Raw genomic sequence first — 16,617 nt, 5'->3', positions numbered from 1 at the left:
CACGGCCCGGGCAGACCCGCCCCGTTGCGGGCCGCACCACTGTGCGCCAGCCGCGGGGGGAAGCCGGCGCTGCGCTTCCCGGTCTCACCGCCGCCATCTGTCCCGGCCCTGAGGCAGCGCGGGCGCGGATCGTGCGACCTTCAGCCCTCCATGCCGGCCCGGAGCCGCATAACATCCGGCGGCGCTGTGGCTGCCTTGGCACGAACCCTGCGTGGGTGCGGGCGGTGCCAGCACCTGCGGGATGTCAGCGGGGCCGGATGTTCCCGGCCACCGCCGCGCCCTCAGCTCCGCCAAGTGGCGGGCGCCAGCCGCGTCCGAGCGGGCAGCGCGGCCACGCTCCGCCGCTGGGACCCACACGGTGACCGCCTCGCCCCGGCCTCCCCCCGCCACAGGCGGGGCCCCCGAGCAGCGCTAAGGGGAGTTCCAACAAAGAGTGCTCCCCCAGGCCCAGCAGCTGTCAGGTAATTTAAACCATCGCCCTCTCCCCCTCACTCAGCATCTCGTGCAGAATACATGGTTAAGCCGACATCTACACGTTTTGAGAAAGACAGAGTTACTTTCTCGGAGTCACTCTGTCCGGGCAGCATTCCCTAAATGATCGGCCTTCCATGTTTAGTCTGTACCATCTCATACTCTGTTTTGTAGCACACTGATTGCACACTCTGTGAAAGCCTGGCCTTTCATTGTTCTGAATCGTGACAGCCACTACTAAAAATAAGGCCTTAGACCTCCTTTTAAAGATACATATTTTGATTTTCAGCTGCTTTTTTATCATCCCATTTTTTTCAAAGAGATGATGAGACAGAAGAGAACCCACACTCAACCAAAACACTCTTCATTGAGCACTATTACGGTACTTATTAAATTTGAAAGTTTCAGAACAAATTCTCTAAACTTAAACTGGCACACTTTGTTCAGAAAGGGTGAGAGCACACTGGAAAACTTTTCCTCTTAAAACATACAAACATCAACAGGAGAGAAAATTAGCAAAGAGGAAATGTTACAAACGTTTTTCTAGTGGTTAAATCCCTGCTCTTTTCTATGGAGATATGAGGGCATATGCATGATTCAAGCTTGCCATTTAAACACATTATTTCCTGTAAATTTAATTTTACTGCAAGACTAATGAAGACACTGTTAGCAAGAAAAGCAATACACTGCCCATGTCAAGTTAGACAGTGGTGATGCTTGTCTCACTGTCATCATTACAGTAGCTGTTGCCACCTTCCCAGTAGTTCATCTGAACTGGGATACAAGCTGAAAAAAATGCAACTTGTATCACAGATACTGCATGTAGTATAGCTGGTAACATGACATTTCAGAAAACTAACAGTTCTAGTATTGCAGACAAAGCATTAACTAGTACAGAATCTGACCCAAAAAATCACTGAAGAACTAGATTTCTCAATTGTCTAAGCATATTTGTAACACCTTCTTACAAGCTTACCATCATAAAATCAAAATGGTGATTAATCTTCACATCTTTGGTACATGACAGCAAACCTCTTTACTTATGTCTTCAGAATGGGCATAAAAAGGAAAGGCGTGGAGCAGTTTGTGTGGAAGTTCATGTCAGCGTGCAAGACTGTCCGACACCCAAATGTAATTTTTTTATTCAAAAAAAAGTAATCAAGATTCTTCTAACAGAACTTTGGGATAATGGAAAATATTACTGAACAAGATATTCTGGGGAGAACAATGGAAACATTCACTGAAAAACAGGCACTAAGACTCAAAAATGACAGACCTAGTTAAAAAGCAAAAACCAACACCTCCCCAACATTATTTTGTGAGAGAACTACAGATATGGTGGTTCCACAATATCTGTTTGTAATTCCTGTATTTTATTAAAATAAAGAAGTCAGAGAAAGGGTTATGATTTTAATGCCCTTCTGCAGGCCAAAAAAGGGACAAAACCTTCCATGGACGGTGGTTTTCAGAAACATGACCAAATGTGTGCATTTCCACCTCTGTGAGGACATGGATCAGCCTGGCACACCACCGTTATTTACAGGCAGAGAACTGCTCTCTGACTACTTGGCAATTGCTTCCTTATGAACTACCATTAACAACCCAGGAGAATTAGATGCATGATAAAAAGAACTGAAGGTTAAATGCAAGACTCCCAAGATACTATATAAAAAATACCCCAAACCAAAAAACCTGTATACACAGGACCTGAAGTATTAAAATTGCCAAGAAAATCTGGTTTGCAAAACAGTCTTTTATTTTATCCGTGCCACACATACTAGTGAAAAATAACACTCCTAAAAAAGGAAAAGAAAAAGAATGCTACCTTTCCACAACATTTCTCTTAAATAAAACTTCAAGTACTCTTACATTAGTACAAAAAAAATTCCAATCTATCTGCCCCAACAGGCCACCACAACACACAGCAGATAAAACACAGTGGTTACAAATGTCTTCTTTTGTTATTCTGTGGCAAGGCAAATGGAGGGAAATGTTTCTATGAAAAAATACTGTGTGCGTAGGAAATTGTCACTATTTTCTTTCACATGGATACAAATGATTATACTTGAATTTGAGGCTGTGGGGGCTTGAAATTATATAACAAAATAGAAAAATGGAAAACTAATATCCCCTACACCCTGTTTTAAAGGCAGGCACTACCAAGATTAAGGAGACTCCACAGTGTTGGTAGAGGATAATTACTGTACAAGCCATAGAGCTATAATTACCTTAAGACTAAAATAAAATGCTACCATCCTCCTAAGGCATAAACAATAATGTCTGCAAACAATATGTACACATCATACATATTTAAAACAAGACTTAATATAAACAATAATGAACAGTATATACATGTCTCAATTTTTCTTCACTTGTCTTGAAATACAATTTAACTACACAGGTGATGCAGCAACATATATATAAATGTACTTGTAACTCTACAGTAAAGTTTAATTTTTAGTGCCTTCACAGCACATCAGTGTAAACAGTTTTACTTGGCTTTGTTTTATATTTTAAAACATTCCTTGTTGTATTTTCAACATTTAAAGCAATTTTCTAGTTCTTCCTTTTCACAGAAAACGAAGATTCTGAATGCTGTATAATCATAAATAATTCATAAAATTAAATACATTCACTAAAAAATAAACTACAAAGTAAAAAAAAAATGAAAAATAGATATTTATTGAAAGGGAAAAGATAACCATTTCCCCAAGTAGAGCTCTGGTGGTTGAATATTCAGTGCGTTTTCATAAATTTCTATTGCACTATAACACCCCTTTCTTTGAAATTCTTTGGGTGTGCTTCCCTGTTCTACCTAAATTAGTTTAAAACACACAAACCAATAACCAAGGGGCCATGGTTGCTGTAGGAGTGAAGCCTTTAAAACTAGTATCACAACTCTGTGATATTTTAAAGGAAAAAATTAGTTACGTATGTGCCTTGCACTTCCATGTAAATATAGTTCACATTGCTGGTCTTATCAGTCCTCATTTAATGGAAAAAAAATAAAAGAAAAAAAAGACTTCTAGTAGCTTCAGCTCACTTTGAAAATCTCTGTCCATTTTTTTTCAAAATACTTCCTCATGTTATGGCCAGCCCTGCCTATGTCAGAATCATCTTCATTGAAAGTTTCACAGTTGTCAAAAACAAGCCTGACATCCAGCGAAAATGCTTCAAGATTAGGGTACCTGAAAGAAGAAAAAAGTGAATCGTTTTTGGAACACAGAGAATCAAGGGGGAAATGTATTTCAACTACATGAGAAAATATTTAAGAATTTAAATTAGAATTTCTAATAAAATGAACATTTTATTCCAGTGAATGGAAATATTCTCTTGTCACTGTTTTGTTAGTTTCCTCAGAAGTTTTGTAAGGTAGAATTTCATGCCTGTACTGGAAAAACAAATTTCTATGAAACTAATTCCTCCTCTTCAACAGCTTTCTAGCTAAAATGCTATGGCTATTTCCCATTTATGCATCTATTCTTGGGCACAGGGCCCTTCCAAAATGTTGACTAGAGCTGAAATTATCTAAGTGAGGAACAAACTGGTACAAAAAAGGGTTATTGCCCAGATAATCCTGTGACACTGTCTTTGAAAATTCTTTTGATTGTTCTGAACATACCCCTGAATGGTTTATTTATTTCAATTATTAAATTATTAAAAATAAGAACAAAAGTTACAAGTCTACTGACATGAGCACAAGGGGAGCATTTAAATCTCATATTCATGGGAGAAAAAGCCTGAAGAGGTTAAAAAGCTCCTTGTGCTATCCTAGGAAAGTCACTTTGTGTAGAGCTGACAGACACTACAGAGAGTCCATCTTCACAAATTCATTAGAGCACGGGGATAACAAGAAGGAGGGAAGGTTCACAGAGGCATGCATGTAGTGTGGTCTTCTCTTTTAAGAATCTGTGCAGTCTAATTTGTAGGACTATAAAATGATTAACCACCATTACAGGAGTGTTACCCACAACCGAGCTGGCAATTCGCTCCACAGCCACATCATTTACAGGGACTCAGTAGCTTAAAGCCTACATATTTAGTTACATCTGACAGGCAGTTAACACTAAAGTATCTCCATGAAAAAAGACCAGGGAAAAAAGCCTTCCTGTTGATTGCTTTGGTGCATTTGACCAGGCAGTTTTATTGCTTTTCAGCCATTTCCACACATTCTTCTATCCAACACACTATTTCACTTGGATATGGCACAGATAAAAGCATACAATCAAGAATTTTTATTTTGACTGTAAAAGTAATCACAGATGTGTCAGAGTAGAACAATATGGTTTAGCTTATTTAAAAAACACATTGTATTTCAGTGTTTAAATATTTTTAAAATGTAAAGTAAAATTTACAATAGGTTTACTTACTGTCCACTACTTAGCTTGTCTCTAATGGTAGAAAAGTCCATAGGTTTTTTAATAACTTTCTTATAACCAGGAACAAGTTTCAAGTTTACAGGAAGTAAGAAAGGCCAGGCATCTTCATGAGTTTCCAATTCTGAGAGAATCATGCTGAACAAAGTAAGGTTTCAAATTAGTATTTTTTAACTGTTCATATATTCACAGTGTTTTCACTACTACATGAATTCTCTATGAACTGCCAAATTATTCACTTTACAAAAGGAAGCACTGCATTCTACACCCTGTGCAAGGCTGAGAACAATATACATAGAGACGGACAACTGAGTAACTAAAATAGCATGAAGTTCTCTCCAGGCAACATGTGTGAGATGAAATTCTAATGATAAACATTCCAAAAGAAAACATGGTCCTGCGAATTTGATCCTCAATGTAAACCATTTGCAAACCAGCTGCTAAGACTGACTTTGCAAGACTGTGACATGGCTAAACTTCTTTTGGCTTCTTTCTTTTGGCTGAGCAGCAATGCCAGCACAGCAGACGGTTCATGTGTGCCCCTTCGGATACAGCAGAGATTGTCTTGGATACCCCTGAGAAAGGCTCAGTGCCACTGCTGCTGGGGCTGGGTTCTCTCCTCCCAGTCTTGAGAGGAACGTTCTCCCAGCAAACGTGTGTGTACACACACTCGCGAGAGGTGTAGATACACACATACATTTGTCAAAGAACAGCACTCTGTTCCCCAGAACAGAGAGAAAATGGATCAAGTACTACTTGTTCCAACAAGACTTACCCCAAATTTAGCATCTGACACTTTACCTGCATATAGCCAGGTCCTTGGAGTCTCCATCTCTCTTAGGTTTCTTAACAGCAGTGCAATTGTCTTGCTTTAACTGGCTTACACAAACATTTTCATCCATTTTTCTTTTTTTAGGATCTGTTTTTCCTCTTTTTAAGGCAACGCTTGTAGTTGCAGAGTCTTCATCCTCTGTTTCTCCTGCTAATTTCCTGCTTCTCTTCTGTTCATTACTTTTTTTACCTTTAATTTGAAGTTTTTTTATTTTTAGAGTTTGACCACTTGCCTACAATAGAGAGAACTGAAATAAGTAATAACCTAGAAATTACAGAAACCTCTTATCACTGACAGACAGCAATGAAGATCAGAAACAGAAGCACCAAAAAAATAAGTATTTACTATTGGAGATTATTCAATTTTTCCTCTTCTCTGAAGGCAAATAAAGCTGCAGAAATTCCTCGTACTCACAACCTAGGTTCTCAACTTGTGACAGTACAAATGCACCTGACATTCAAATTAGTGAAACAGTATCCACTAACAACCAAGTTGGCATACTTTTACACAAATATTAGTCCATTACTAAATGATATAAACATACCAAAAAAAATCCACAATTTTTTTTTTCTGCTTTTTCTTTTAAAACAGAACCGGAGACATAGGTCTGTCAACACTTAATGATGAAATCTGAATTTGAATAAATTTTGAAACAAATTAAAAATTATGGTATTGAATTAGCATGAAAATTCTGTACCTACTTACATTAAAAGCCCACTGTTTAGAGCAAATAAAACTGTAGCCTTTACTGCCACAAAAATGCAGGTTAAATAAAACTACTCGTTTCATAATTTAATGGGAGCTCCCATAAAACATACAAACCATTATTTTCACTGAAAATGCACTGGTAGATCTGTAACTCTACCATATACAATAAAACCAGTCACTTGCTCCAGTCCTTTCACCCTTACCTTTGCTATGCAGGCAGGACAGAACCAATCCCCATCTGGGATGGTGCTGATCTTGGGTCTGTGGCAGTAGGTATGACAGCCTTTATCACAACCATCACAAAGGAGGAGCAGCTCCTCGTTATCTCCCTTTCGACAAATTTGGCAGTACTGTAATTCATGAAAAATGGGTTTAATTCCACTTTTAAAATTCAAAACACATAAATGGTACCTAAATTACCCTTCTCCTTCAAACACAAAAATTCACTCTCAAAAATACCTCCATTTTACTTCAGTCAGAATCTGCAAATGATCATATCCATAGAAGAATATATAGAGTATGTAAGGAACTAATCCAAAGGCTACATTTGGGGAACATGCTGGAAAAGCAATTCATTTATTCTAACACAGGTGTAGCAAAAGATGAGCACTTCTTATAATTCATTAATGTCTGTGAAAAGTAAAGGTCAAAACCTCTTGGCCCAAACATATTACCTCAGAAATCTCATTTATGCCATACTGGAAATGTATATATATATATATATATATATATTGCTATTTAATAAGGAAAATTTATATTTTGCAAGAGTACTTCCACATAGTAATTGGTAAGGATCTTATCCAAGGGCCACCAAGAACAAATTCAGTAAAGCAAAACAAATGACCAAGCACTTCCTAAAATTCACACTAACTTAAAAATATCTGAAGGACTGTCAATTTTCTTACACACATTGATTTTGCTACTCCCTTACTTCTAGACATCTTTTCCAGGAACTTAAAAAATCTCCAAATATTTTTACCAAATACATATGGTTACTGGTATCACAGAATATTCTGAGTTTGAAAGGACCCATGAGGATCATTGCGTCCACCTCTTAAGTGAATGGCCCATACAAGAATTGAATCCATGACCTTGGCATCCTGCTCTAACCAACTGTGCTGTAATTAAATGCAGAGAATATTTAAACCAAACTGAGGGTGATGTATCTTTTTCTGAATAATAAATTAATTCATCTTGAAACTTTCCAATGTCTTTTCACATTTCCTATCAAATTCATAAGCTTTTTGCCCTAAAGAGACTCCTTAAAACTAACAGCTATATAAACTCAAAAGTACAGCCTGACATTACAGCTTTTATTTAAATCACCCTTCAACTGCCCAGCTGTAATTAGAATCTGTACAGCTCTGACAAAAATGAAAAAAATAGGAAAAGGAGCACAAATCAAATCACTTTTGTCACCCACTAGAAAACACTGGTCATACTTGATCACACTGTAGTCACTATTGCTGCAGTACTAAGTTTTCAGGAATTTGAGGTTCAGAGGTCCATGCAAATTCTGACATATCCCATTCATGTGCTTTTTTTGTACATGCAGTTGACAGAGATTGACTTGCTGAGTGTACAAGGAAACAGATATTCCAGTTTGTTTCCTCACATACTGGCCTAATTTGTATGTTCAGTTGTGAGAACTCTGCATGCAAAGAAGCCATATATTTGGAGCATCTCAACTCTCTGAAAAATGAAATCCTTAGTGAAGGATATATGATGTTGAACCTCCGTAAAATTTGTGTCACAGGTGAGGTTAGAAACACTTCATTAGAAAGAGTATCTTTCATGAGATGGAACAAGATGACTTTTACCTCAATGTCATTATCAAAGAATAATTACCATCTTAAACAACGAAACCATTTACAAGAGCCTTCTATCACAGCAAGTTCAGCATGCTGAATTTGGCAAGCAAGGGACAATCTTTTCCATTAGGCTTATTCATCTGTGCACAATGTACAGTTTAGCTGTGTGAGGTTTTACGTGAAGTAATAAGAAATGTATTATTCAACTTAAAATGCCCAAAGTTGGAAAATAGGATATAGCAAAAACAGTTAGGTACTTACAACTTTCATAATGGATTTTTCCCATGCTATTGATTTCTGTAACTGCTGAATGCACAGAGCTACCTGGGCAGCACTGCGTGCTTCTGACAGTGCCCTTCTCCACACCCTTAGCCCTGGAGCAATATCCTCTTCAGTTCTGCATTAAAATACAGGCAAATTAAGTAGGTCACACCTGTGTTTGCTCATGTTTAAATGTGGGACAATCATTATCACACTGAAAGCCAAGCAATGACAAAACGTACACAGCCAATAAGTATAAGGTTTAAGCAACTAAATTTCATGTAGTGCACAGACTGTGGCTACGTGCCTCAAAGCTTAGTCACAACCAGTTAAATGTAAGATAATTTTGCAAGATTATTAACAAACGTAACAAAAAAAATATTTACAAAGCACCATGCAGAATAACATGATCCATACGGATCACAGACATACAAGAAAGTACATAGATAACAGGCAATAAGAAAATAGGCTCCAATTAGCAAAGAAGCACAATAATTTTTCAAGTTAATTTCAATAACCTACCCGTCACCATCACCACTAATAGATGGTGCAGGAGCAGGGACAGTAACTGTGCCCACATTATCCAGTTTGATCTGAATGGTGGTACTTAAGGGGCTCTTCAGATACCTTCGCTCTATGTTCCGCTCCAAGTCAGCGAGCCTGGTTACAGCTATATCTAGAGGGTTGTCACTCCTCCGCTCTAGAGAGCTGGCATTGCCTTCTCCGCCTCCAGCACAATCTCCATCGTGCTTCTTGTGCAATCTAGTAATTGACTTATGTTCACGATATACCAAGTCGTCTCTCTCTGATGCAGGTTCAGGACACAGCCAACCCTATGTCAATAGAAAGGTTTGGGCATTTATTGGTTGCTGTTAACTCAGTGTGCAAACAGAGGAACTTTTTTATGGAATCAAACTAAGTAATTGAAGTGCTGTTTCCAGTAGATCTTGGTTACTTGTAATCCATCTGTGGAGACACTTTCCAAAAATATCCAGAGAACTAAAATAATTAATCAAGAAATACAAGCATTACTGGATTTTCTGAAGGGACCTTTCTGCAATAGTCTGCATTCTTATCCCCTTGTGAAGTAGATGGTTGAAACATCAGAAGAGGTCTACCTGTTCAGTAGGCTCAGGAGGCAGTATCAGGACACAGGAAAATAACATCCATCTCATGCCAAAAACTAGATCCCAAACACTGCACCTGTACTATAACCAAACATATGCAATTTGATAACCTTACGCCCACCTTGGAAAAATTCCAAAATCCAGAGAATTCCTAACTTTATCACTCTCATAACCATTGCGTACTCTCCATGGCTCTACAATACTCACAGAAATTATTCTGATGCTCTTGTGGGCATGTCTGAAAGCATTAACAGCAACAATCACACAAACCAGGCAGAACTGTGTCAAACCCCCCAAGAGTTAAGCACTCTATATGAAATACAGTCTTTGCATTCAGAGGTTAAAAAAAATGTACACGGAACTGCATTGTAGGAGAACACTCTCCAGGGATTGCCATTGTAAGCATCTTCAGCTGAAGATTGAACTGCAATAAAATGTTTCAGACATGAATCTCTGTGATACTGCACAGTGCATTTGTTTCATTTGCAGGCAATTAGGATGGAATAAGAATTGTATACTTAACAATACACAAAGACTGCTGTCTATTTTAAATTCTTACCACTTATTTTAAAGAGACATTTTACTGAAAGTTGGTTTTACCTTAACTTGTAAACTAGCTGATGCAACTCTCCTCTCTAGATCTTCCACCTGCTGAAGAACAGCAAGATCCATCTCCATAGCTTGTTCTTCTACTGACCAGTTTTCCACAACATCACGAGTTACCTGGTTATCTTCATTTTCATTGATATCAATAATAGCAACTGCATTTGAGAATCACATTTTTGTTATTTTAATTAGCATTACAACTGCACTGGTAAATTCAAACTGATTTACCTGTCACTCCAGTCAAATGCTGAAGAACTGCTGTAAAAGTATACTATTCTTAAAATACCCAATAAGGACAACAAATTCTGTATGCCTTCAAACCTGCAATTTAAAGGCAAGAAGGGGAAGGAGAGGCCAAGTGCTACAGAGATGGAAAGAGCTTCAGAAGGTTACCAGAGCTTAAGAAGGTTCCTTATACCACTAGAACTACTTAAATTACATGGCATTTCTCTAATCCAGTAACTTTCCAGAACAAGGCTGGCAAAAAGGTGACTACAGGTAAGGAGACCATTACCTTCTTGCTCCAACCATTACTTTAACTCTCCTGCTAAACATATCCCAAAGAGCTCTCTGCCAGTTGTCTGGTGCCCCAACACCATGTGTAACACAAACATCAGCTACATACCATCCTTGTTTTTGATGCAGGCCAGAGTGATATAATCCATGTGTTTCTGTATTTGCTTTTGTAAGGCCTTTTCTCTTATTCCCCTGAGATGCAGCACTTTAAGCAAAGATTTCAGGTCCTCTGGATCAGTAATCCTCCACCACCCATACTGCATTTCTAAATCAAGACAAACATATAAACACTTTGCAGGTGCTTTTTTTTATGTCATCACACATGATCATATTAGAAAATCAACAGGAAAATTGTTAAGAAAAACCCTGTAACATGACAGAGGCATTGCAGGAAGTATCATCTTAGCGTTGCATTACACTTACCTTCTGGTATAGGCTTTGGGTTAGGATAATCTACAGGCTTGGCTACTTCAGCTGCTGTAGAAGGGGCAGAAGTTATTTTTTCAGCTGGTAGTGCTGGTGATTCACTTTTACTTGCAGGAACACTAGATGCCAAGAATGAGTTACCATTCCCTTCTGACAATCCCAGACCTGATCCAAGAGCAGGTAAAGGAGATGGAAATGGAACATTTGAAGTGAGAACTCCTGTAGGCCATCCACAAAACTGAAGTCCCATTATAGGTAGTCCTGTCTTCATCTGCTACAGAGCACAACTATCATTAATATAACCAAGAAACCTGAATTATGATTAGGATGCTCTTTGTCAAACAATAATCAAAACACAAAGAAAGCCTTCACTCAGTACTTCAATTAGTTTCAGAGAAACTAATGTAACACTGACATGTAATACTTCTTATTAGGGCCTGGTTAATGCCAAAAAACAATAGCTTTTAAAGATTCAGTTTGGTGTGTTACACTTCCAAAATCTAGTTTGTATTTACACACTTTTCATTTAATACCAGTAGCCAACACCTGAAAAGCCAAATTAATTACTGAAATACATGTACAAAATACCATACGTTGGCTTACTTGAAGCATCATAATCTAGTATTATAGAACTTCTGTATTTAGTTATGAACATTTAGAAACAGAAAAAAAATAAATAAATGCAGATAAAATGATTGCAGGTCTGTGAAATAATTTGTATAAACAGATATCCTGCCCAAATAAGCTCTGCAAATTCAAGCTATTCAAAAATTGACTTGATTTACCTGCAGTGGTGACAATGCAAAAGGACTTAATCCCATGGGACTCTGTGCAGAGGTTGAGCCCAGAAGAGGTGATGGAACAGGTGATGGTGACTTTGATGGTGGATGTGACTGAGGAGTGAGTGGAGCTGTAGAAGCTGGTGTGTCCACATGGGTCACCGAGGTGTCATCACAGGGCACCCGCGGTAACAGGCTGAACCACTGCCTGCTCTTTTCTGTAAGAGTCTTTAACAACTGATCATTTGGAATTAGTGGAGAACTGTAAAACTTTCCTGTCCCACTGGCATTAGGACTGAAAAGATTATTAGAATCAGACTTCTCGATGGAGCTTTGTGATGCAGGGGGTTGCAGACCGCAGACAGAGTTTTTTGAATTACTCGTGTAAGATAATGTGCAGCCATTTGCTGCACTGCCATTAGGTTTTGGAGACATAGTGTCAGACTCAGGTGGCATTTTTGCTACCTCTAACAGTTTGCTTAATTTTGAAAATGACCCAGGTTTTTGTAGAAACAGGTTAGTGCTGTCCTTTTCTTTCAGATTTTCCTTTTGCTCACAGTGAGTTGTAGCTAAGCAATGTAATTTGTCTTCTGTTTCAAATTCTTCTTTTTTGATATGCATACTTTCTTCCTTTTTTAACTTCTCTTTTTCTTTTGCAATTTCTTCTAGACCTAAAAAGGTACAAGAAGCACAGATTACCTGTAACAGATCAACTATTTTACCAAGTTTTTATAATCACAGTTTGAATTAGAGATTACTTCATTTTTAGCTCAACATGTGTTAGATTCCCATATCTTTGTTATTGTTGCTGCTGCTAACGAAACCCCTTCTCACTTTACAGCACACTTTGCAGAAGGAAACAAGTTTATAGGCATACAGATTTAAACACTACTAAATGCCTCTATGAAAAATCACCTCAATATGGCTAATACGCTACTGGATTCACACATCTGAAGCAGTTTGCCAGTGACAAGTCTCTGAAATGGAAAATTTTTGTCACTTTCTTTTTGCAGGACTCCACATGCCTCAGTCTGTGAAGTTTAGTACTCTTTCAAGAGCCACCCAGCATGACTGGAACTCACCATACAACTAAGCAGACAACTAACATCCAAACAATCCAAATCATCTAAACAGCAAGCAGAAGCTGATTTATAAAAAAAAAGGTTCTTCAAACATAGGAAGTGCAAAAGATCTGAAGATCTACCTTTTACAGAAGGAGAAAACTATTTTTTTCCTCTTCTTTGCATTACTAGTCCTTATTAACTGTTTCTCTTCTACCCTTATACTGACTGCCAAGTCAGACGAAAAGTCTTTAAAAGTATGAAGTACTTTTAAATAGAAAACTGTTAGCATAAGGGGAAGAAGGTAGAAAATCCAACTCCTTATTTTATGTTTTATGTTCATCAGATACTGCAGCCACAAATAAACACATGGCTTACAGTTCATGGCAGGAACATCTATGAATATTTACTTGCTCCTGAAAAGCTGTAATTTCTACAAAGAAAAGTACATCCCCTCCTATTAAAAGTTCAAAAAGTGTTCACAATTATAGTCTTTATCAAGAGATAAACAATTTAAGTATCTGCACAAGCATGAAAATGGATACACAAAAGGGATAGAGAAGTATTGTTTAAATGGACAGATCGTTGAAGACTTTATATCACCTTTTTCCAAGGTTTAGGGTAAGGGAATTAGAAATAGATAAACTGTAGAATTTACATAAAGAGGGCAAACTTAAGAGCTGAGGGGAAGAGGAGGCAGGTAAGAATTTAAGGACGCATCTGTTTGCCTTTTCAGGGAGATTAAGCTTTCATTAAGACAACATTAAAAAAAAAGAGGTTTGCCCTACAGCTCTTTGCTAAAACTATTGTGTGTGTTTGTTTGCATGGAGTTTTTTACTATTTTAAAACACATGAGTGTATGGGTTTTTGGTTTTTTTTGGCGTACCATTTCCAAAGTGTTTGGGGATTCATCTGATTAAAATGCAATTAAATACAGCAAACCAAAGAAATGCAAGCAGCACATTCTGTATGCAGCTACTCATGCAAAACCGCTCCTAACACAGACCGTAAGTTCATGTGGAGCAGGAGACAGAGAGGAAAGTACATTTTATGCTACCCATTTTAGAAAGATACCTTGATGATCAACATTACATTTAGGGTAAGTTCTATGGCTTATTTTTGGACCCCAAACCAGGCTCAAATTTTCTACTATGCCATACTGTTACAGTTAATTAAACAGCTCTCTAGAATGATGCAATTCTCATGAGATCATGAAATTCTGATGTCCATCAGATTTTTTTCTTGTTATTTTTTGAGGGAAAAAAATGTGAGAGAAATGAGGTTTTGGTTCATCTATATGAAAATTAGAAAGGATTTTTCTTTGGCCAAAATGAAGGTTTACATTTAAAAATTCTAATACCAACAAAAAAGTCAGATTAATACATAATTTCTGTATCTATCCAATTAAAGGCATTGGAAAAATTCAACCACAGTTAATATACTACTGTTACAACCCCAAAATTATATTTTCATTTTAGCAAAATAATTTCAGCAATTGCTGGTTAAAGGTCAGTTGGTAAAATACAGACACTGAATCATGTAGTTGATCAGAAAACAAGGTACTTCACTGCATGAAAATAATTGTCATATTTTTGCAGACATCTACCATATCTTCATGCACAGAATAGTCTGTGCATTTGTAGAAAATCTGAGGATGAAAATTCTTTTTTGCACTCTATGGTCCTCCAAATCTTCATACACAGAGGTCTCTGCCACAGGGAAAGGTGAAATAGTTCAGAAAGCGTCAAAAAACTTTGCAGGTAGGTAAAAGCATAACATGCAGAACAACTGAAAACTTCCAAAATACCAATCCTCATTTTTAAAAGTATTACCTGATCTTTCATAACCAGACAGAGATACCAAAGAACCACATGAGTGGAGAGCTCTACTGACAGCATTTCTTGGCATTGTTTGCCACCATTCCGTTATGGCTCTTACCTTCACCACTTTCCATGCCCTCTACAAAAATACCACCACACTGGGGCAGGATCCAGTAGCGACGCCTGTAACGGTCCTGACCAAACATCATTGAACGCAAACAGTGCGAAGCTTCAAATAACTTCTTTCTGTACTGGCTTTGTTGCTATTTTAAAAAGGGAGAGCATTATAAATCAGTGGGGGAAAAAAAATCTCATCATTACAGAAAATAATATCTGGTTGCCAGACTGAACAGAAGTTCAAGGGTCAGACAAGGAGGTCTTCTCAGAGATTTGGGATAGTGATGTGCCTGTGTGTTGTGGTAGTCTACTCACCATCACTGCCTTGGTGATTTTACTTACAAAGCTCCCTTTAAAAAAAAAATCAATTAAAACACTCCTTGGCTCAGCCTAGGTTTATCAGTTTTCCTCTAAAAACACACTGCAATGGTGCACCTTGTCTTTTTATCCCTGACTCTCAAAAAGCAATGGATCCAAGAAAGATTTCCTTGCACAAAAGCAGCTGAAATACTAACAATTACCCAGCATAAGCAAAAGGTAAACAGAATCCTGAAGACAGATAGTGCAACTGCTGATGGAAGACTAATGAGATATCTTGACTGTTCATAAAAAAATGACAACAACAATACACAAAAATAAACTCTGTCTTTGAACTTAACACAGGTCTTTGAGGGGGGCCAACAAGAACTTCAGTTTGTTTATTCAGTTCTTGCTCTGCTAAATTGATGCTGCTGGGAGTCAAGTGGAATCCTGGACTGCTAATTTATTGCAATGAACATGAACATGAGAAAAACCAACACAAAATCTTAAATGAAAAATTTTCTAATAGGAACAATAAAAGCATGGACCATGAGGACCTCTAATTACAGCATTACATCTTTCTCATATACACTTCTCTTCCTATTCTGTTTCTGCTTCTTCCACAGTGTGAAGCCCAGACAGCTCTGTATTGGCTTGGAGTACAACTGCAGAAATCAGCATGGAAAGGAGGGCATGAGAACCACAATCCATTGTATAAATGAAGCCATTGCTTCTCATATAAAAAATTTGTCATCACTTTCTAAAATCAACAAACAGGAATATATGAAGTAGATCTGGGTAAAAATTAGATTACTTTTTATTCTCTGAAGTGCAAACATATTATTAACTATTACTATTAACTGCCTTTTGAGTGACCTCCACTTAGTGCCACCAGACTGAACTCACAGTTCAGGTGTCATGAATCCAACCATCATTCATACTTTCACAAAACAAGAGTAGATATTTATTTCAATTTATATTAAGTTGGAGCATTGAAAATGATGTTTAATGTTTTAACTCATGACACCCAGTGATCACATTTGTAGTAGAAAAAACAGTAATGATCTCTCACCTTTGTCAGTTTCTCGATCTGCTTCTCTAGTTCTTCAACACTTACTGCCTGGTCCCCATCATCCTATAATCACCAAATACACTGTTACACTAAATTTATTTCAGGATGAAATCATACTACTATGTCTTATCATTATTACAGAAAAAAGATGTAAGAGAAAAGGAGAGGAAAATACTAAAGAGAAAAAAAAACTTTCAAATTGTGTGCTTTGTGCTATATATTTCACTAGCAACAACATAACTGAAAAGAGAATACACCTTGAATATTTTTCAACCACCCCAGATGTGGACAAAGCTCATGTTTGCTGAAAACTGGAAGTAACTCAGTTTGCGAA

At 37.6% G+C, this 16,617-nt stretch overlaps 1 protein-coding gene across 11 annotated transcripts in view; it reads right to left on the bottom strand.

Moving 5' to 3' along the window:
- Window positions 1-3,137: 3,137 nt before the first annotated feature.
- Window positions 3,138-16,617, bottom strand: part of BAZ2B (bromodomain adjacent to zinc finger domain 2B) — a 111,165-nt gene continuing 97,685 nt past the window's right edge. For 9 of the 11 annotated variants that reach the window (XM_058840035.1, XM_058840030.1, XM_058840029.1 and 6 more), the window contains 12 exons: window positions 16,284-16,346; window positions 14,913-15,057; window positions 11,920-12,584; window positions 11,132-11,408; window positions 10,818-10,973; window positions 10,187-10,347; window positions 8,982-9,292; window positions 8,460-8,595; window positions 6,591-6,737; window positions 5,649-5,911; window positions 4,842-4,985; window positions 3,138-3,659 (listed from right to left, as the gene is read on the bottom strand). In XM_058840035.1, the coding sequence (XP_058696018.1) occupies window positions 3,506-3,659; window positions 4,842-4,985; window positions 5,649-5,911; window positions 6,591-6,737; window positions 8,460-8,595; window positions 8,982-9,292; window positions 10,187-10,347; window positions 10,818-10,973; window positions 11,132-11,408; window positions 11,920-12,584; window positions 14,913-15,057; window positions 16,284-16,346 (2,622 nt within the window). In that variant the 3' untranslated portion in view covers window positions 3,138-3,505. The remainder of the gene's footprint in view (window positions 3,660-4,841; window positions 4,986-5,648; window positions 5,912-6,590; window positions 6,738-8,459; window positions 8,596-8,981; window positions 9,293-10,186; window positions 10,348-10,817; window positions 10,974-11,131; window positions 11,409-11,919; window positions 12,585-14,912; window positions 15,058-16,283; window positions 16,347-16,617) is intronic. The other 2 variants (XM_058840031.1, XM_058840033.1) reach the window with 1 other exon arrangement.

This window comes from Poecile atricapillus, chromosome 5, assembly GCF_030490865.1.
Source record: "Poecile atricapillus isolate bPoeAtr1 chromosome 5, bPoeAtr1.hap1, whole genome shotgun sequence".
NCBI classification, from domain to species: Eukaryota; Metazoa; Chordata; class Aves; order Passeriformes; family Paridae; genus Poecile; species Poecile atricapillus.
Note: the sequence above shows the minus strand (reverse complement) of the source record. Positions and strands in the feature narration are given on the sequence as shown.